We start from the raw sequence: 21,033 nt of genomic DNA on the forward strand, positions 1-21,033 counted from the left end.
TGGTAATCCAGGCAGGAGAGCAGTCTTTCAGGAGGAGAAAGATGTGATCTTCCACATGAGTGGAAGGAGGGGCTGGCCTTTGACAGGCGTAGGAGGGGCTGGAGGGAAGCATGAGTGCTGGACACAGGTCCCAGCAGATCGGTGGCCAGGGTGGTGGAGACATGAATAAGCTGCCCTCTCCCCTTTTCCGAATGAAGTGTGAGGCAAGGCCACCGCTCAGAAGTGGGAGGGAGGCTGAGTTGAGAACTGTGTATCACTTATCACAGTCCTTAACCCATGTATATGTTTCACTGCATGTAAAATAATAAAATGAGGCTTAAAACCAGTCTGTGTGCTTTCTAACTATCCATACAAATAATTCCAGGGCAGGGGTCGGGGGAAGGCAGATGAATGTAGAATATTTTAACCTACTAAATGGATATTTAGAATGTACAATGAATGAATACTAATGTAGTATTGTAGAATATTTTAACCTACTAAACCCTTCTGCGCCACTGAACCCAGGTGCTTTGACTGAGTATTTTCATTCTTACTTCTTCCGAAGGTCCATACAGCCCCCTGGGTGTTCTTCATGTAGGAAAGACTTGCCCCGTTAGTCTGTGCATTCACATCTACCCCACACAGCTGGCAAAGAGGCTGCTGGCTGCTCACCATAATCCATGTTCCACGTGCACCCAGCTGGCCCATGTTGCCCACTGTCCCTTGTTTCTCTAAGTTCTAGCCAATGGAATATGAGGAGAAATGATAACTACTACTTTCAGGCTTGATCCATAAAGCCCTTCCATGCTTCCGCCTGCCTAGAATGGAGATGATCCCTCCTAGGGGACCTCAGAAGCCCACCTTGAAGCCAGCAGAGCTTCCACTGTCCCCTGAATGACTGGGTGAAGAGGCACTGGTGGATCAATATTCACTCAATGCCACTACGTGAAAATAAACTTCCATTTTGTGAGCCATCACCCCTTTTTGGTAACCTTCTTACAGTGGCAGTCTACCATATACAGTTGGTATAAGGAAGAAATAACAGATGTGAATCTGCTTTGTGAAACAGCAAAACATGCACGCTCCAGATGTTTGTTGCTATTATTACTGCCACACTCACCTCCTTCTGCCATGTTAGTGCTGCATTTGAAGAGTGTAATAATGACTTAAGCCACTGCTTCCTCAACCCTGGCTGCACAGAATCACCTGGGGAGCTTTGCCTAATTGGTCTGGAGTGGGTCCTGGGCTTGGATAGGTCTTAAAGCCCCAGGGTGATTCTGACGGGTAGACAAAGTTGAGAAGCACTGCCCCCACAGTTGCAATGGTCAGGGGACGTCCTCCATCCCCTACGTGCTGAGGATGGATGGTGGAGCCAGTTTGCAAATTAAATTGTCATGGTATCTGGTCTGGGTCTTCACCTTTCATGGGACTCTTGCTCTATGAATTGCAGTCCAGGGACTGTCCATTTTGGGATCAGCTAAGTGCTTATTAGAAATTGGTACTCTCTAGCAACACCTACTGAATCAGAAACTTTGTTTCAGCAAGATTCCCAGGTGATTCACATGCACAGTGCAGTTTGGGAAGTGCTGTTCCAGATCATGAGGAAACTCTGTAGCTGAGCTCAGTAGTAAAGCTGACTCTTCATGCTACAGTCTCAAGTCTCAAGTTGGCCTTGAAGAGCGTGGAGAAGTGGCAGGAAAGCCAGTGATCCTGTATACTGAGTGCAAAGGCATTGTCTCAAGACAGCCCAGCATGTTGTCTATGCGGCTCTGAGAGGTAACAGGAGGACAGGGACTCTGCTCCCATATTGTACAGAACCACCCAACCTCTCCCTTCAGGAGTTCTGCTGAATTCTAATCATCAAAACTGTCATTGCACCAGCCGTTTCCAGTCCGACCTGAACTTGGATAATGATTCCAGGAAGTTGCACGGAATCCTCCGTACCAAAGTCCTGGCCGTCTCCAAGGCTACGTCTGAAACTTTGCTTTTAGCTCAGGGAAAATCAATAAACATTATACAGCACATTACATTTTCCACTTTTGTTCTGTTGTACAACACAGAAGGCCAATACATGTGTCTACTGAAGGAAGCCAATGATGATGAGGCTAGGGCTTTGCTTGTTTCTGAGCAGGATGGAGCATGGTGTTTACCCGTTCAGAGATGTGCTGACAGATCAATAGTACCCAGCAGTGCTGAGGGAGGGGCTCTCACCTGCTTTCCATCTCTGAGTCACTACATTAGGATGTCCCTGAAGGAATACAAAATGCATGTGATGACAACTGTGAAACTTCAGTGAAAAAAAAAAATAGCTTCACATAAGAAATCTGAAGCGTGCCTGGTTTCGAAGCCACAAGGAAGCCACAGAGGAGCACACAGGTGAGGGAGCAGGTGTAAACCCGTGATTTCTTCTGGCAGCAGCGGGGAATGGCTGGTGCCAAAATCAAAAGCTGACACATGTTTCTGTGTTCTGACGAGGTTGCTTGCTTTCTTTGCATTAATGGGAGCCCCGATGGCTACACTAAGGTCAGTCTTCACCACCACAAGGTGAAAATAAATCACAAGACATCCGTGGCGTCAGAGTGTTTTGATGTCTGTGAACCTTTCCAATACATGATCCCCCTACAGTCAGGACTCCTAAAGGTAATTGGGGCAACTGAATTTTTTGTAAGGGAAGGAAATCAGGGGAACAAGATTAAAATGGAGTGTGTGTCCCACCATGTAACCTAGGAAGCCCACCGGTAAGGGAGCATTTAGAGTGGATCATTTCTGACCCTCTCTGCAATCAGCAAACCCTTCTATTATCAGAGATGACACTGAAGTTAAATGTACATCCACAAACTGGACCAAAGTGCCACACAGACACACATACATTCATGTATTCAATTTTCTGAGCCTCCAGTTTTCCTCCTATAGATTTTTAGGAAAATCCTTAGTGTCTTCTCATTCTTGTCTATTAGCAAGTCCTAATAGATGAGGAAATACATAATTGAGTAGTGCGTTAAGAAGAGTAGGAAGCAATTGGTCATGCTTTGTTCCTAGCTGTGCTTGAGTGTATGTGTGTATGCACTTATGGGTTCTATATTATAGTTAGTTCTATAAGTTCTATATTATCCATAGAAAATAGCCACATTTTCCACTAGCAAAGGTAATTCTAAGGTTTACATGATAGAATTTTATCAGTATTTCTTAGTGTTCTGCAAAAAACAAAAAATGCATGCTATTCTGTGAAATGCACCATGCTTTTCTGACATCTGAACAAATTTAAGAAACACTGGCTTAGAAGACATGGACAGTGAAAAGAGAGGAAGAAAGGGAAAAGTCAGCTAGGAGAACAGAATAGGAGAAAGTGTGAGGGTGAGAACGTGAGAAAGGACAGGCTAAGAAAACATAAGAAAATCAGTGGATTAATGAGAGACTCTAGAGAGGCAGCTTTGCACTGCCTCTAGTGCAAAGGTGCAAGAGTGCAAAGGTGCACCTTCCTGGGTTTAAATCCTGGCTCAAACACTTAGTGGCCATGACCTTGGGCATTTTACTTTTTCATCTTATTTTCATTTTCATTCATTTTATTTTCATGTTCTTTCTGAGCTTAGGTTTCCATCATCTGTCAACAGAAATAGTAATATCTACATTGCAGGAAATTTATAAGAATTAGAAATAATACCTGTAAATCAGCAAGCACAAAGTGCCTGGCACAAAAGTAAATGCTCAATAAAAAGAGACAGCTATTACTAGCTACATTACGGGCCAGTGAGATGAAATGCGAGCAGTAACGACATTTCACAAGAACCTACTGTGAGGCAACATATGCACACTATTTTACTCAATCCTAACAACAATTTTGCAGAGCAGGTGTTACTATTGCCTCATGTGCAAAGATAAGGGAATTGAGGCTGAGAAAGGTGAAGTTATTTGCCCAAGGTCATCTAGTAAACTAATAGCGAGCTGGGACTGGACCTTATGTGCTGCTGACTCCAAAGCTGCCATCTCTCACTGAGTCATGCCATGGGGTTTTAAGTGAGCACAGGAGAAAGGGAGCATAGTGCCTCCCAAGAGCCAAGTGGAAGAGCAATGATTTCATTATCTGCTAAGACATGTATTATGCACAATGGGATTAGAGTTCGGAAAAGCCTGAGGCCTCCAGAGGTAGAGGAAAAGAGAGCTGGAGGAACCCTGACAGATACAGGGAAGCCTCTGTTTGGCTCAGCTGGTATAAGCAAGGTGCGGCGTACTGGGCGAGAGGTAAGGTTAGCTCAGGAAAGGGCTGTGGGCAGGCCAAAGGATGCTGGCCAACTGGGGTTTGGGAAGATTCAAAGATAGTCCTTTAAACCTGGGAGCAAGAGCTAGAAGGAAGATGGAAGGGAGTTTGCTTCTTCCAAAGCTAAGGCAGGGAGAGCATTTGCAGTGGATCAAATTGGGTACCCCCCAGATTCTTATGTTGAAATCCTGGTACCTGTGAATGTAGGCTTATTTGGAAATAGGGTAACTGCAGATGTAATTAAATTAAGACGAGGTTACATTATAGTAGGGAGGGCCCTTAATCCAATATGACTGTTAGGTTATTCTGTTAATTGTGTTGCTATAATACCCAAGACTGGGTAATTTATAAAGAAAAGAAGTGTAATTGGCTCATGGTTCTGCAGGCTGTAGCAGCATGGCTCTATCATCTGTTTTTGGCACAGGCTTCAGGAAGCTTATAATCATGGCGGAAGGCAAAGACGAACAGGCGTGTCACATGGCAAGAGTGCGTTCCAGACATGGGGGGGAATGCCACATGATTTTAAACAACCAGATTTCATGTGAACTCAGAGCGAGAACTCACTCATCACCAAGGGGATGGCACTAAGCCCTTCATGAGGGATCCACCCCCATGATCCAGTCACCTCTCACCAGGCCACACCTCCAACTCCAGAATCAAATTTCAACATGAGATGTGGAGGAAACAACATCCAAAACATATCAACTTGTGTCCTTATAAGAAGAAGAGGCGAGACACACGGCCATGTGAAGACACAGATGGCAGGGGAGAACTCCATGTGATGACTGAGGCAGAGGCTGGAGTGAAGTGGTGACAAGCCACTGAATGCCAAGGAATAAGGCAGCAGCAGACACCAGACTGGGGATCCTTATGCTCCGGGGACAGTAGAGTCCCCCACAGCTAACCCCAAGGGCCACAGAGTCTTTAAAAATGTCAAGTAGAATGGTAGGCAAAGGTCCCTCTCACATGCTGTTTTAGTCATGGTTGGCTATAGAATTCTTGGCTTCCCAGCTTCCTACAAATGAACTTTTCTTCCCAATTCAAAATAATTTCCATCAGAATAATATACTTATAGTATGAAAATACAGACTGACGTAAGCACAGGTGTTTACTTGCGATAGCTTGAACTAAGGACTAGTTTTAAAATCTGAATTTCAATATAATTGGCTTTTAAAAAATTTTATTTTTTATTTTAACTCCAGTCATGCTTCCCCTTTTTAAGGCCTGGACCAGTGAAATCCCTTCCCAGGAATGGAGAAGACGGGGTTAGAAAATACATTAGGGGCCAGGTGCAGAGGTTCATGCCTGTAATTCCAGCACTTTGGGAGGCCAAGGCGGGTGGATCGCCTGAGGTCAGGAATTTGAGACCAGCCTGGCCAACATGGTAAAAAACCCCATCTGTATTAAAAATACAAAATTAGCCAGGTATGGCAGTGCAGCCTGTAGTACCAGCTACTTGGGAGGCTGAGACAGGAGAATCACTTGAACCCGGGAGGCGGAGGTTACAGTGAGCTGAGATCACACCACTGCACTCCAGCCTGGGTGAGACAAAGAGTGAGGCTCCATTTCCAAAAAAAAGAAAAAAAAAAAAGAAAAAGAAAATGCATTAGGTTCTCATCCACCAAAGAACAAACCAGCCAGAATGTAAACAAAGTCCCAGACTTTTCTTCAGAAGCCACAAAAGATGTGCCATGGATGAAGGCACTGTCCTCTCTGCACACTCTAACTTTAGAGGAATGTGGGCACAGTTTAGAGTCCGGCATTATCTTTTTATAGAACCTAAGCCAAAAACAACAAAAACTTCCTTCAGTACAAAAAAAGAAAATGATGGTGAACATAGGCATGATGGTTACCATTTCTATGAAAAAAAATGAATGACATGAGACAAAAAGATGGGAATAGAAAGGTATGACTATCTTACCCACCCATCACTCCAAATGTCTAATTAATTTGGGAGAAAAGGCAGGGAATTACGGCAATGGTTTATGAAGGAAAGTGGAGATGGGGGTGGGAGCTGGGGTGGAGAAGGAAGAAAGGGAATGACTCCAAACAACCCGCCGAATATTGCCGAGTGACTCCCAGCCTGAAAAAGGCCCCTGAAGTGACTGAAGGGATTTATTACCTTCTGTGTTCCACCTGATTGAAGAGGTTTTATTACTATGAAATACAAGTCATCTTACTTCCCAGAGAGGAAAGAAAGAAAGAAATCCTGCCTGGAGCAGGAATGGAGAAGGTACTCTAGAGTTTAAGGACAAACACTGAGAATCTCCCATTTGTACCGGTCATCTATTTTCTGAGCATAATGAGGTCATGCTCGTGGCACAAGCTAGAGGCTCATACCCCTGGTCACAGCTTTGCTGTTGCTTAGCTCTGCACTTCCTTCAGTGAACTGACATTTAAGCATCACAAAATAAAAACCTCAGCTTGCACGTCTGTGGGTGTGCAAAAATAGGAGGCGATTACAGGGCAAAGGAGGATTATATTTTGGTGAGAACTGTGAACCCAGTGAAAGAAAGGGACATGTTCCCCATCCCCTGCTCCAAACAGGGAAGCCTTCCAGGCTCATGCAGGCCCCGGAACAGGCTACCTGCCCAGGTGAGAACCAAGGGATGGGGGCTTGGGTGCAGTTGGGCTTGAGCCTGGTGAGATCCCATCTCTGAATGGTGGGGAGAGGGGATTATCTGAGTCCTCCCTTGGGTGTTCTCTTCATTTCTTGATTTTGCGGGAGAAGTAGTTCAAATGAATGAAGCTTTCAGCTTTCTTTCCCCTTTGGTGGGAGAAGAATCACCTCTCTTCTTCCTTTGACTTCAGTCTAGATCTCTGCACTTACAAGAGATTAAAAAAAAGAGAGAGAGAGAATTTAAGGAGTCCAGGAGAGACAAAGGGTTAATGGTTGTGTTTCCACCAAGGCTAAAAGGAAAGCAGGGTGCTGAGGCAGGAGACTGCCAAGGGGCTTAAGCTAGTGAACAGCAGATTCGGAGAGAGAGGATGAGGACCATCGATCATGTTGGGAATCAGAAAATGCAAGAGAAAAACAGCCTAAAAAGTAACAGCAGGAATGCCTGAGAACTTGGATCTACTTGAAGAAAAGGAATAATGTCTCTTGGTTTTCTTAAGACAAAAAGATCAGTGTTTCTGGATTTGATATATATAAAAAAAAGAATAACGAAGCTTCTTATGCCATGGCACAATCTGTCTTGAGTACAAGAGAGATGTGTGACCAAGAAGAGAAAGAAGCTACAGTGGCAATTGCTTATTGTAAAAGAAGAAGAGAAAATTAAGCACAGTGATCCTTGAGAATGCTGTATGGCATGCAAGCAGCTATTTTCCGGTAATCACTCTGCTGTAATATACGAACAGTACATAGAAACGATATTAGAATAATTTACTATTGCTGGTGAACAACAAATTAACAGGATTGCTTGCTATTTTGCATTTCCCTCTAGTAAAACACCCACCAGGGTCACAGGCAAGGTGATGGTAATACAAACAGCACCAGACACAGGGATTTTCACCACCAGGGAACAAAATGGCAAAAGGGGATGGTATGTACTAACGTATGTGCCCAGGTTGCAGAATTCATTTTCAGTTCACAAAGGGACCTCTGTTTCAGACAGGGAGAAACACATGAGGGAAAGGGCCTGAGATTTTCTCTTTCCTAGGCCCAGGGAACGCACATTTATCTTCAAAGAGAACTGAAGATTCTTTTGTTTTTGAGAATAAGATCTAAAAATCCCAGAAGACTTTGACTGATGTAAGCCGGATTCCTAATTAGGATTATAAATTAGCCATCTACTTACATCCATGAAGGCTGGGAGTCTAAAGAGATGGGCGGTGGGAGGTTTGTGTGACCCAAGCCATTGCTCTGGTCTCAAGTTCCTAAGGAGGCAGAACCTGATGTATGATTTTCATATTTCATGCCAGCAAACTCTTCCTTCAAACAAATCTTGAGTGAGAACATAATATGTAAATATATAAAACAGAGCCACTGGGGCTGGGGGAGCCTGGATCAAAGTTACCTGGGGCTTCCCAGGGAACTCCCAGGGCCTTAGAGCCTTATATTCCAGAACCCCTGGCCAAGCATTACCTAACCTTGTATTAGCTAGAGGAGGTGAGGGAAGGGCAGAGCCTAGGACAAGCAGATAAATCAGAAGCCCCCCTCTACTGTCCCATGGAAAGAAGTCCCCCTGCTATATCAAGTAAAAAAGGCATTTGCTGCCCTTTTCTTCCTTTTTTGCCAATTACACTTTATGCTGGGTCCAGCTGCTGGCAGGATCACGGATAAGTCTGCAGGGAGCTTGAGGGCCCAGGAGAGGCTAATCGAGACCACGCCTCTGGCCAGCGGGTTTATTCAGAACCGTGGGAGGCTGAGTGGGTATTCAGTGTCCAGGTGGTCACTGCTATTATCATTTACAGAGAGATGCACAAGACTTGAACCTCTAATAGCAATGGCCACTTGGCACACTGTACAACCCTGGTTGGCACCAGAGCCTTACCTGGGAAGGAGGGAGGGAGGGAAGGAAGAAAGGAAAATTCCCCCATCGCTCACCATTGTATACAGTGTAGCTTGGGGCAGATCACATGGTATTTCCCTCTCCCTCCTCCAAAACCTTTTACATGATAAAAATTCAGGTTCCTGAGAACACGAATGGAAAAGAAGTCATCAGTGGGTGGCTGTGCAGATTACTCAGGCGGCCGGGCTGGTCTCTCCCACGGAAGGCAGTGCAGCACAGGAGAAAGCACAGCCCAGGAGTCAGGTCAGGGCTGGTTTAGAACCTGGGCTCTGCAGCCTACTCCCTAAGGCCAGGGGGGTGTGACCAGGCCTGCTTCCTATCTGAAAAGAGAGGACAGTAATCCTGGAGTTGTCTAGAGGCCGACTAAAGATAGCAGGTGAAGCGCCTGCTACCAAGATGACCCTCAACACACATCTCTTCCTTTCCTGCCACTCCCCTCCTGCAGATGGCTCCAGGCTCACAGGCTGACTATATAAACGTGAGTTTCAGGGAAACTCTGTTAGCCAGCGTCGGGGGGAGAAGCTTTCCTAGAGCCTCTCCCCTTCATTTTCCCACCTGCCTTCCAGAGCCAGCCAGGGACAGGGCAGCCTCTCTGGGAACAGTGTGAGTTCTGGTTAAGAGCAGAATCAAAGAATGTGACCACCAGGAAGGAGCTTCTACGATCAACCCTTCCAACGCCTTTCCATTCTATCTGAGGAAATGGACACAGCTAGGATTAGAACCCAGATCAAAATTGCCAGCAGGTAGTCTGGGTCTTAAAAGGGCTAGAAGAGTAGTGTCAGTAGAAGGTGTAGGCTCAGGAGGCACAGGGGCCAGGTTGCTGTGGACAGAGTGACCTTGGGGAAGGAGCAGCAGAGCTGTCTGGACCTCAGTTTCCTCATGTATAGGCTAGCGCCACACTTGCTTCTCATGACTGTTGTTAGAGAAGAGATCGTCAAATAAACTACCCGCAGGGTGCTTGGCATAGAGTAGGCATCCAAAAATGTCAAATTAATCAAAAGAAGTTTTAGTTATAACAGTTGCAATTTGTAGAATATAAAGCATGTGCCAGGGCTAGGAGTGCAGGGAGGAACAAGGCGCTTTCTGCCCTGGAGTCAGCTGTTCACAGGAGGAAGAAATTTGAAATATTATTTCTCCCTGTTCAAGGATGTAGATGAGGGGCTGGGTGCAGTGGTTCATGCCTGTAGTCCCAGCACACTGGGAGGCCGAGGTGGGAGGTTTGCTTGAGGCCAGGAGTTTGAGACCAGCCTGGGCAACAAAGTGAGACCAAGTCTCTACAAAAACATTTTTACAATTAAAAAAAAAAAAAAAGAAAAACCATAGGAAAGGAAGGGAGTGAAGATCAAGTGGCATGGGCCTTCCCTACTCAAGGCAGCCTGATGGTGCCAGAGCCCAGGGTGGATGTGGGACCTTGACTGGTTCTCCCAGGCTACCACTGTGGCCAAGCCCGCCACTCTCTGGCACTTTCCATTCATCTCTACGAGGATACACTGGGGTATGGCAGGTTGGCTTAGGAGAAAGGGAAATTGGTGATGTCTAAGCTCTGTATCCTATGACCAGTAATTCAAAATCAGTGGCATGAAACCCCAATATGACTTTTCTTCTGTCATTTCCCATGTGCTATTTCAAATCCAATACAGAATAGTTTCAAGTTCATCAAAGGATGGACCCAAGCCCACACTTTCTTATTGTGGATCACCAGGCAGGGAGCTGAGAGACCCTGCATCTCCCCCACTTGCTTGGGGACAGGTGGCAGGAGGAAGATAGGAACTCCATAGGGAGAACAGAGTGTCCCTGACTCGGGTCTGGGGAAGTGACCAAGGTGACACTGGGCCTCATCACGAACAGTAATTGACAACCTTATTGGGAACGGTGTGGACTCCTCTTTATGTCTGAAGTTTCCATTAGTAAAATGGGAGCAGCCTGTCCCAGGGTGGGCCCTCATCACATCCCCTTTGAGTGTCCCCTGCAGCCTTCCTCCAGGAGCAGGGTAGGCTCTGTCATCCAAGGAGGCCCAGATTCTCTGCTGTGTCTTTCCTGTTCCCTACACAGGATTCACTTTGAAGTTCTGAGGCACTTCTGAGTGAAGGCTGGATTCCTGGAGGGAGAAATCACTTCAGGCGCTTCTTATACCAGGCGCCTCTTGTACCTGAACGTGTTTTGACTCAGGAACAAAGTACACTGCAAATGTAGCTTGAGAGCTGGGGAGCCCTCCACATCCAAGCTGGCTTTGAGTTTTGATCCCAAATTGGAACCTTTCAAGTCATTTCACATTTGACCAAACAAGGTTCTTCAGTTTCTTATTTTTCCTCCTTTTCTTACAAAAGGATACAGAGCTAAAAGGACTCCTGGGCATTTGTAGGTTCTTAGGAAATCACACTGCCGCATTCCCTGTGATTGAATTGGACGCTGTCTGACGAAAACTCCATCTCTGTCTATGTGGGCTCTGAGATGAATGGGGCTGGGGGGAATCACTTGGGGCATTCTGGATTTGGGGACTGGGCAGATTTGAAAACCCAACCTTTCAGATGTTTGGCTTCCAATGGGGTCAGGTTTACTTGCTCCTGGGAGAAATGCCAGACACGAGGCTGAAAATGTCTTTTGAAAATGTCAGCATCAGGGAAGCCACCGCCCAAGTCATTACAAATGAAACCTTAGGTACCTGCAGATCCTAGAGTGATTTATTCCCCTATTTGGGGAAAAGCAAACAAACAAGCAGACAAGACTCCCTGGGGTCTCTGGGACCATGCTCACTGCTTTCTCTGAAAACCTGGCTGCCTTCTGAAAGCAGACCAGGCATCATGTCTCAGAGCCAACCCCACACAGCAAAGAGTGACTCAGCAGCCTGACCCTCCCAGTTCTTTCGAAACCATGGAGACCTTGCTTTAGAACTCCTTCTAGGTGGCCTTCAGTGTAGGTAACAATCTTCTCTACCACGGGAGGCCCTGGATAACTTACAAATGGAATATTTAGAACTTAGCTCTGCCTGGGTGGAGAGTGCAATTTCAGGGATAGCAACACATGCTCTGTGAGCCCCAGGGGGGCAGAGACTTTGCACAACTCGTTTGCCACTGTTTTCACTGGATCTTGCAAAATACTCAGCATATAGGCATAAAAATGTTGACTGAATGAATCCACACACCTCAGAGGCACTTATGTGAAATGGTATATACCACTGATTTTGGTTTCTTTCTTTTTAAACTCTAATATCCCTAAATGTTTGATTGGTCCTTTCTAAATTTGATTCCATCTTTTTATCTAGAGAGTTGTTGAAGGGAGGACTTCTGGATAAAGGATCCAGGATCCTAAGTCCTCTAATTTAGCACTTAGAGAAACAGGAGTCTTTAAGTGGGTGGCAGCTACAATTAAGGACCCCAAATTCTAAGTTTTTGCTTCCATCATCTGTTCTTCTGACCCTTGCCATCATCTGTTCTTCTGACCCTTGCTATCATCTGTTCTTCTGACCCTTGCCATCATCTGTTCTTCTGACCCTTGCAACCTGCCTCAAAGAGGCATAGTGCTGTGGTCTCTGCTGTTGAAAGAGCTGCCCCCAGAGATTTCTATAACTGGATACCTGGCACCTCCGTGCTGTTTCCAGGCTGTTTGAAAACCTGAATGTGAAGAGAATGTTCCAGATACTAACGGGTTGTGGGTGGTCCTATCCCCTGTAGAAAAGAGCCCTTTCTTGCAACCGCTTATAACCAGCAGCCCTCACAACCCCAAGCACACAGTGTCCAGGGGATTTTGGGCAGTTAGTGACTCTTCTTCCTAGACTTCCCGTGTGTGTCTGCGTCCGTCCCTGCAACTATGTGCTACATGGTTGGTTCACTTACTTATTGTTATGCTCCTCAATATCCTTCCGTATTCCCACCCTTCAAACCACTGGGTTAGAGCCTCTCACACATGCTAGGGCAGGCTGCGTCTACACCAGTGAGCTCCGCCATGCTTCAAGATGCACAATCCTTCCCTAGGAGTGAGACGTTCAGACCTTTCTCTTTCCCCAAGGCTCAAGTGGAGACAGAAAAGACAGAAACATGCTATTATTTGGTCTCTGGGGAAAATTTAAAAAAATGCCATAAATCCCTGGGTAGAAAATTTCATTTTACAACTGTGATATCACCCCCTGAAACTGCCCTTTCCAAATGCAGAAGCCCCCGCGTGCCCCTTGGTAAAAGTAGCTGTGTGTGTACGTGGCTGCCATCTGTAACGATATTATTCTCTAGGAAACGGACTTAGTCATCTTCTTCTCCCTCTAGACTGTAAACTCTTCAAAGTAAGGAATTATGTCCTTTCCTTTCTTTGTAATTCCCCAGTGCCCAATTTGGTGTTGCTCTGAGCCTAGCAGGTGTTCAACAATCACTGGTGACAACACAAACTGAGTTCTTAGCACTTAACAATGAGAAATTCCCCACATTTATTGTCAGAGCTTTTTTGCTTTTTAAAGATTTCTTGCATTCAGTATGTGTATGTCTGTGCATGCACATGAAAGAGAAAGACGGAGGTGAGGGCCTCAGGGAGGAAGAGAACCCGAGAGTGGAAAGCACTAAGATACACACAGACGAGGCAAAGCGCACAGGCCCACAGCAAGACGGGGCCCACAGGGGCACACAGGGACACACAAAGCTCCTTCCAGCTCCAATTTTATACAGTCATTGATTTTAAAACATTATGGCCATCATTCTGGTTCAACGCTTTGAAATCTTGTGTGTTTTATCTGACAACACAGCAATAGGAACCCATATATACTCCAGAATCTTCCCACTATCCATGAGTGCAATACCGCAGGCCTTAAAACATGCAACCCACACCTTCGTACTGGGCTTCGGAACTCTTGCCACCTTTGGTGAGGCTGCCAAAGTGTTTCCTTCCAAATTATCAACTTCTTCATGAAGCCAGGTATCAACTATGAGACTGTTGACATGTGAGTGTGACAGGTGTCACTCAAACACTGACCCTCACAAAGTGCTCTCCACTCCTCTAGGGAGAGGAGGTGCCGTGTGGCAGAGAGCACACACCAACAGTTGGAGGGTCGGGACAAGTCATGGCATTCTCCAAGGGGTCATCTCCTCATCTGTAAAAGGAGGCCAACAACATTTGCCTGGCTCACTGGTTGCAGGGGGATTCCATGGCCATGTGGGAGACTAACAGGCACTGTGGGGCAGCAGCAGTAAGAGCCTGTGGCTATCCAGGGGGCAGCAGAGCCTCCCCCTGCTGCTGGGATTTCTCAGAGATGGTAACAAAACTAGAAAGACAAATTCTTTCCTATGCAATAAATATTGTAATTTTTTGCTTTAAGAAAATGCCTATAAAAGTATCAAATTGCTTTCCCCCTGTTAGATTGTAATCAGAACATGTTAAATAGACAGTGTACCTTGGTGATTAAGAACATGAGCTTTGAAGTGACAAAGATCCATGCTACAGTCCCAGCTCCCCCTCTTCCTAGCTGTGTGACTTTGGGCAAGTTACTGAACCTTTAGAAGGCTGGGTTTACTCAGCGGCTAAAGAGGGTTAGTAGTACCTGCTTCCAAATGGCATTAAGAGGATTAAAGGAGACACTGTGTTAAACACTTTGAGTAGTAGCCTGACACCTATGTAGTAAGCTCTCAAAATTAATGGTGGCCGTTTTTATTGTTCAGTATTTTCTCTTGGTATCTGAGAGTCATCTTATATAGACACAGCTAAGAATATGCAAGTAACCAAAATAGCACGTGAACAACCAAAATTGTGTGACAATGTACATGTCTAAAAGCCTGGACACCATATTCACAGAGAGTCATGCTAGATTCTCTCTTATTTATTGTGACTTTATATAAAACTCTAAGTGCATTAATAACAATGGACAAGTGATTGACCACATACTACGGGCTGGGCGCTTCATTAAATGGGTAGATTTATTATCTCACTGACTCTTCCCAGTCCCACAAGGCAAGTGGGACTCATCACCCCCATTTTACAGAGGAAGAAATGGAGGCTTAGAGAGGCTATGTGACGTGCCCCAGGTGAAGTGATTAAGTAGGATGCCAGGATGTGAAGCCAGCCCATCCGAAGTCAGCCTGCACTGGTAATTGATATGCTATGCTCCCTCCATGATGAGCCTGGTGAACCTTTCTCCTGGCTTAGAGCGGGTTAGAAAAGAAATTGGGGGTGAGGGACAGCTGCAGCGACAGGTACCCTGAGTGTGACAGGCACACTGACAGCTGATGGATTGATAGTGAAAGAGGAATGGGAATGGGACAGAAAACTCAAACAGAAAGACTTCCACAGCAGAACTGTCCACACCATTACTGCAGGGGTCAGAGAGTTCTAATATATTCAAAAGCCCCTTAGACATCATAATTCCACAGCCCAGTGCAATAATTTTCACTGTGTCATCAAGAAAAATCAAATTGTGCAAATCGTGTGCTTAGGAAGACAGAAAGATGAGGAGTTAAAAGTGTGGGTGATCTACGAAAAGGGTCAATCCCCTTGTGACAGTTCATCTATGTTCAATACCCTATGACAATATTGCATAAGTAAGGCAACGTCTTTTAAAAAGATGATACACAATTAAAGTGAGAATGAGAGAAATGCCAACCTCCAGGTACATCTGGATAACTTTCTCATGAATCCTTACCTATTAGTTTAACCCACTGCTTAATTTAACCCAGTTGCTATCAAGTCTTGAAAAAAATAATCCTTTAGTCTCCTCTGTGCCTCTCAGTTTAGAATCACCGCTTTGTACCTTTAGCCAGTGTTGCATTGAAAGCGCTCACCAACAAATGCCATCAGACAATTTAAAGGGATGTCTATTGAAAATGGAGATGTAAACCTTATTAAAAAAACAAAAACTCTAGGGAAAAAAGGCACTAAGTGGCCTTCCTGGCACAGGCAGCTGTCAGCCAGGGTTTTCCCATCTATCCATAGTGGAAGATGGCAGAGGAAAGGGGACATGTTAGACCAGAAGACTCATTTTCAAACCGAAGCCATTCTCAGCGCCCTGTTTATAACCTTAGATTTTGTTTTATGCCTATCCAATCATATTCTCTAGGCTCCATAAAGACTGCTTTTCAAACCCCAAAATAAAGCTTATCAGAACCTGACTGCTTGGAACACATTTAAACCAAATTTGAAAAGATTTGAAAACAAGCATTTCAAATTGATAAAATCATAATGACGGTACCTTTAAAGGGCCCTCTCTGTCTGGTTATCTGAGCTGGGAGAAGCCTCCAGAACTAGGGAAGAGCCCCTTCCATCAGAGGTCCACAGCCTACCAGCAGCATCCAGACAACAGGAAGGCTATTCCCACTGGAAGCAAAAGGGATGACCTTGTCCCTTGAGGCTAGGGTGACCAGATTTAGGAAACAAAATTCAAGACACTCAGTTATAAATATATTTGAATTTCAGATAAGCAAAGAATAATTTTTATACTAAGTATGTCCCATGTAATATTTGTGACATGCTCATATTAAAACATTATTTGTTTATCTGAAATTCAAATTTACCTGTGTATCCTACATTTTATCTGGCATCTCTAGGCTAGGCTCCAATTCCCTGGGGGATTTGGGATGGGTGGGAAGTGGAGTGAGGGGAGTTCTAATGACCAGTCTCAGACTATGACAAAACCAATGGGAAGGGCTGGCCTTCTCGCTCCTTTCCCTCCTTCCCCCACCCTTCTCCAAAGAGATTCCATGGCTCCAGCCAACCCCACTCCACATCCCTAGAGAGGCCGTCTCTGATCCTTCTGAGCAATAGTCATCCTCCATGACACACATCCTGCCCTGACTTCCTCCCAGACAAAGGTGCACACTTGTAGAGATGCTGTAAACTTGTAAGAACTCATTTGCTTCCATATTCCATTGTTTTGCTTTGTTTCCCAAACAAGGCTGCAAATAGGCTTTGAAGGGGCTCCTGATTTGAGGTTTCTTCACTTTTTTTCTTTCCCCATATAGACCCCTCCTACCCACTATACTCAGATGCCAAGAAACACATTGGTGTTTGTTCTCCTCAGGCATACTTTCAAGATCTGAGTTAAAGCAAGAGTTGAACCAGCATATCCAATTTGCCTAGCAGAAATGTTTATGGACTTTTCCCCTACAGACACTGCCTTGACTCTGCCAATGGAAGCCCCGTTCTCCTTACTACTTCATACTACTGATTAGTGGTCTTTAGTGAATCACAATCTATAGTCAAACAGATTTAACAAAAACAGAGAGGAAAAAAGCTCTTGCTTTCAGGCATCCAAGGGTGTGCTTGCAGCAAAACATTTACAGCTAAGCTATAAAGTGCATGGAAATATGGAAGAAACATCGACACAACAATAAAATGAGGGTGAGGTTAATGACATGATACAATCTGTTTTCATCTGGTGTAGAGGTGTAGAGAAAATTAATTTTTGAAGGCATTTCATTTCACTTTGCAATATTTTGTAATTTAACCTTTGATGCTCACAACTTTTTCTTTTATCTGCTCTCCTCTTTAAGCCTAAGGATGAGGGAAGCAAGTTTTATGTCTAATTGTAAGTATGGCTTCATGGCAGCTGATCTCTGCTCTGGACAAAGGTGAGAAAGATGTACACAGAGAAGAAAAGTTATTGCTGATCATAATTCGCAGCTCTTCCTCCTATCGATCTTCTTCCTCACTGTAATAATACAAAATACAACTTCCGAAAGAATAAGATGTGTTACCTTCCAGAGCAAGGCACCGGGGTGGGTTGGACGACCAGATGAGGTTGTGTAAGCACTCAAGATACGCAGATCCATCGAGTTTAAATCCGGGAAAGCAGCGATAGGAGATCACAGTCCCCACTGGGAAGGAGGTCTGGAACTCGGAGATGTTCACATAGCCATTAGTAGAGGCTAGAGGTCTCAGGCAGCCTGTGCAAGGTGAAAGAAAATGGGGAAGATTCCACTCTGTCATCTCTGTACATCGAAAAGTCACACCGAACGCTGGAACTTTTTAGGATTCCCCCACTGTTAAAATGGCACCACCTCTGAAGAATGAAGCACCTTGGTCTCAAATACTCAGGTTCCTTATTCTAATTATCATGTAGGTATTTGCTCTGCTATTTGCAAATGGCACCGAGAGGGTCAGAGGAGTAGCTAAGATGGATGGAGGGAAGGTGGTGAGTGTCTGACTGTGGGTTGTACACCCTCAGGCCGCGTGCTCTGGCTCTGACTGCATTTCAGCATCACCTGAGAAGCTTTTACAAAACACCAGTGCCCGGGCCCCATGCCCAGGCTCTGAGGAGAGCCTGGGGATCATTATCTTTTTTTAAAGCTCCCCACGTAACCCTGATGTGCTGGCCAGGTTGAGAACCACCGAGGTGCTATAAGAGGAAAGAGACACAGACACCACCAATAGTTTCAGTGGTGGTGAGAGCAGCTTGGGAAGCTTAGGTTCCAAACTCAATTCCACTAGAGTGGATTTGGGTACAGAAATATGCCTGAGATGGTGGCCTTAAATTTCTGAAAATCCAGTTGTGTTTTATATAAAATAGATGAGGAATCCCACAGTGTAGTAGTTCTCAAACTCAAGAATGATCCAGAGGGCTTGTTAGACACAGGCTGCTGGGCCCACCTGCAGAGCTTCTGTTTCAGCAGGTCTGGGGCAGAGGGAGCCTGACAACTGCACTGCCAACATCCAGGCACTGCTACTGCTGCTGCTGCTGCCACTGCCAGTCTCGGGGCCACACTCAGAACCACTGCTGTCCTGAGTCTGTGCATCGAGCATGGCATGCTGTGTGCAATCAGCGTGCAAGTGGGACCTGGATCCCACACTCCTTCTGTGGAACACTAAGCAGCCTGTTTGCCCTGAAGTCTGTGCAGCCCAGCAGAACACTCCTGATGGCAGAGAATTCTATTGTGTGTGGCATCCCCTGTGATCAGGGCATTTCTCATTGCTTCAGCAATTTCACTGGAGGAAATAATGACACTGTAGAGCTGGTGTTCATCCAGGAGAGAACTAATTGTGTGTGAAGTAAATAATGTATAATGAAAATACACACTTTCCCTTCCAAGTCACCAGATACAGATTGTATGTGTCCCATGCACAGCAGCAGATGACTGAACCCTTCTCCTAAGCTGACTTTGTTGGACATTGCAAGTATCTTGAAGGGATCTCTCAGCAGATTGCTTTGGTTGAAACCCCAGTATATGGCGTCTGTGCATCAGAGCAGGTGAGGGTGAGGCGGGTGCAGAATTTGAGGCACTCACTGTCGGGGTTGGGCAGTGCTAATCCTGCACTGCTGTGTCCTGGGGCCATGGGGCTCTGCAGACCAAGGAGATCATAGCTTTGAACTGGCCAACATTTGGGATGCACCATACCCTAAAAGGTATGCAGCTCAGCCATCTTTGTAGACAGTCCCATAACCTTAGATTATTATTGCTTTTTTGAGCTGAAAACTGACAATGTTCATAGTAAAAGTGAAGTGTATGTGTGTTTATGTGGTGGGGAGGAAGTTGGGGATCAGGAATAAACAGACTCAATAATTGAGGAAAAAAAGAGAAGCACATTAACGTGAACAAGTGAGCACCTTAGAACCCTCAAGTGTAGTTCAAATGAGTTGGCACAAATGATTGTGCTCGCTCTTCTTCCTAGGAAGGAATTGTAGTTCTAAACTACCCACACAGATAGCTGGTTTCTCTCAAATAAAAACTAACTCTGACTCAGAGTGGGGTTATAATTCGTGCAGTTAATCAGAGGAGAAGGAAAGATATGCTCACTCTTGGTTAGAGACAGCCTGTCCTAAATATAACAGTCGAAAACTGGCTTCAACTCAATAGTTCAATGTAATTTCCATTTGCACTTCTAGATAATAGCGAGAGGCCTCCTCAGGCTTTAGCTCCTGGATCTATAGGTGCAAATAAAAGTTAGAGAATGAAATGTCACTCTTAGGGCCAATTATATTCCCCCTGGGGGCTCAGAGGGGTGTCAGGCTGTCCAAAGCAACCTTAGTTCCTCATTTCCTATGGTGTGCCAGGCAAGCAGCCAGTGAGCAACACTGGAGCAGTGGCAGCTCCAGCAGGCAGGACCTATCTTTCTGTGCAGCAAGGCATGGGGTACACTAGAGGGTAGGGCACAGGCCAGGGCACCCACCACCATCTGTGGGACAGAGGCCTCTGAGGAGGAGGGAGAGGTGGGCAGGGCTTGCATCGTTTGAAGAAGCATACCTCTTCAGGGTAACTGACTGGGTCTGTTGTTGCAGACCTAAAAAACTATGTCTTGACTGGGATTTGAGGAAGGGGAGGTGGAGTGGGGCAACAGTGGCCAGAAAGAGCAATAGGAAAGCCTGGGTCTAAAGCCTCAAAATGACACTTTGAGAGGCACACTAACACAGGGTATTTCTTTTTTTAATCACTGGGGAAAAAATAACTCCTAAAGGAGTATCCTGTATTTAAGTGACAGAAAAGGAAACAGAAAGGATGGGAGAGCAAAAGGTTATGTGGAAAACAGGAAGGGAAGAAGTGGCTGCAGTCTGGAGTGGTTTTCCTGGCCATCACTCTGATCGTGTCGGAGGAATGAAACGGATCAGCAGGTAATAAAGTTTGTTTGAATAAGTAGCCCAACTTAACAGCCAGCTGCTTGTTTTGTAGACATCTGAAAATGTAAATAAATCATGTCTCCTTTAAAAATGCAGCAGAGAACATGCTCAGCAACACCGGCAGTTCCTGGGAGAGACCAGGGGAGTGTGATGGTCTGGGCTGCTTTCGTCCTTCTGATGCTCAAGCCTCTCTTCCTTCAAGGGGTCATGACTCTTAAGCTCTCATGTAAGGAAACTATTTATTTCCAAGAACAGGGCACCCAAAGCAATATCAGAGTCTGCCAGCTGTGATTTCCAAGCACAAAGTTAACATTCATCTCAGCTTGAGCACGCCGGTGCTTTTGGAGCAAATGAGATTGCTCTCCTTCTCCCTCAAATTATGAATTATGCATTGCCTTCTTGGTTCTTTGGTCAAAGTCACACGTCAAAAAATAAAATCAGAATTACTCTGAACTTGAGGGCTCATTTTCACAAACAGGGCCCTCTATGATGGCCCAGGCAAATTTAAAAAATGCAAAGGAATAAATATTCACCAGGTTGTTTGGATGAAATTTGAATTTGATAATTTTTCTGCTCTTCATACATTATATATATATAAAAACACTATTAAGAGAAAACAGCCTCTGTTTAAGATTGGCTTTAACTATATTTTCACGACTGTTGACATAAGTATAAATGCTCTGTTATTTCCATTAAATATATAATAGTTCCTCATTGTGTTAGCAGCCCAGTTACAAGTCTCCTGATTCTTAAACTACTTTTGATAT

The 21,033-nt window shown here is 45.1% G+C and overlaps 1 protein-coding gene across 4 annotated transcripts in view; it reads right to left on the reverse strand.

Moving 5' to 3' along the window:
- The window catches only part of SUSD4 (sushi domain containing 4), a 158,990-nt gene that overhangs the window by 25,986 nt on the left and 111,971 nt on the right, over positions 1-21,033 (reverse strand). For all 4 annotated transcript variants that reach the window (XM_033196206.1, XM_033196208.1, XM_033196207.1 and 1 more), the window contains exon 5: positions 17,412-17,600. In XM_033196206.1, coding sequence (XP_033052097.1) covers positions 17,412-17,600 — 189 coding nt within the window. The remainder of the gene's footprint in view (positions 1-17,411; positions 17,601-21,033) is intronic.

Source organism: Trachypithecus francoisi, unplaced genomic scaffold (genome assembly GCF_009764315.1).
Source record: "Trachypithecus francoisi isolate TF-2019V2 unplaced genomic scaffold, Tfra_2.0 Lachesis_group5, whole genome shotgun sequence".
NCBI lineage: Eukaryota > Metazoa > Chordata > Mammalia > Primates > Cercopithecidae > Trachypithecus > Trachypithecus francoisi.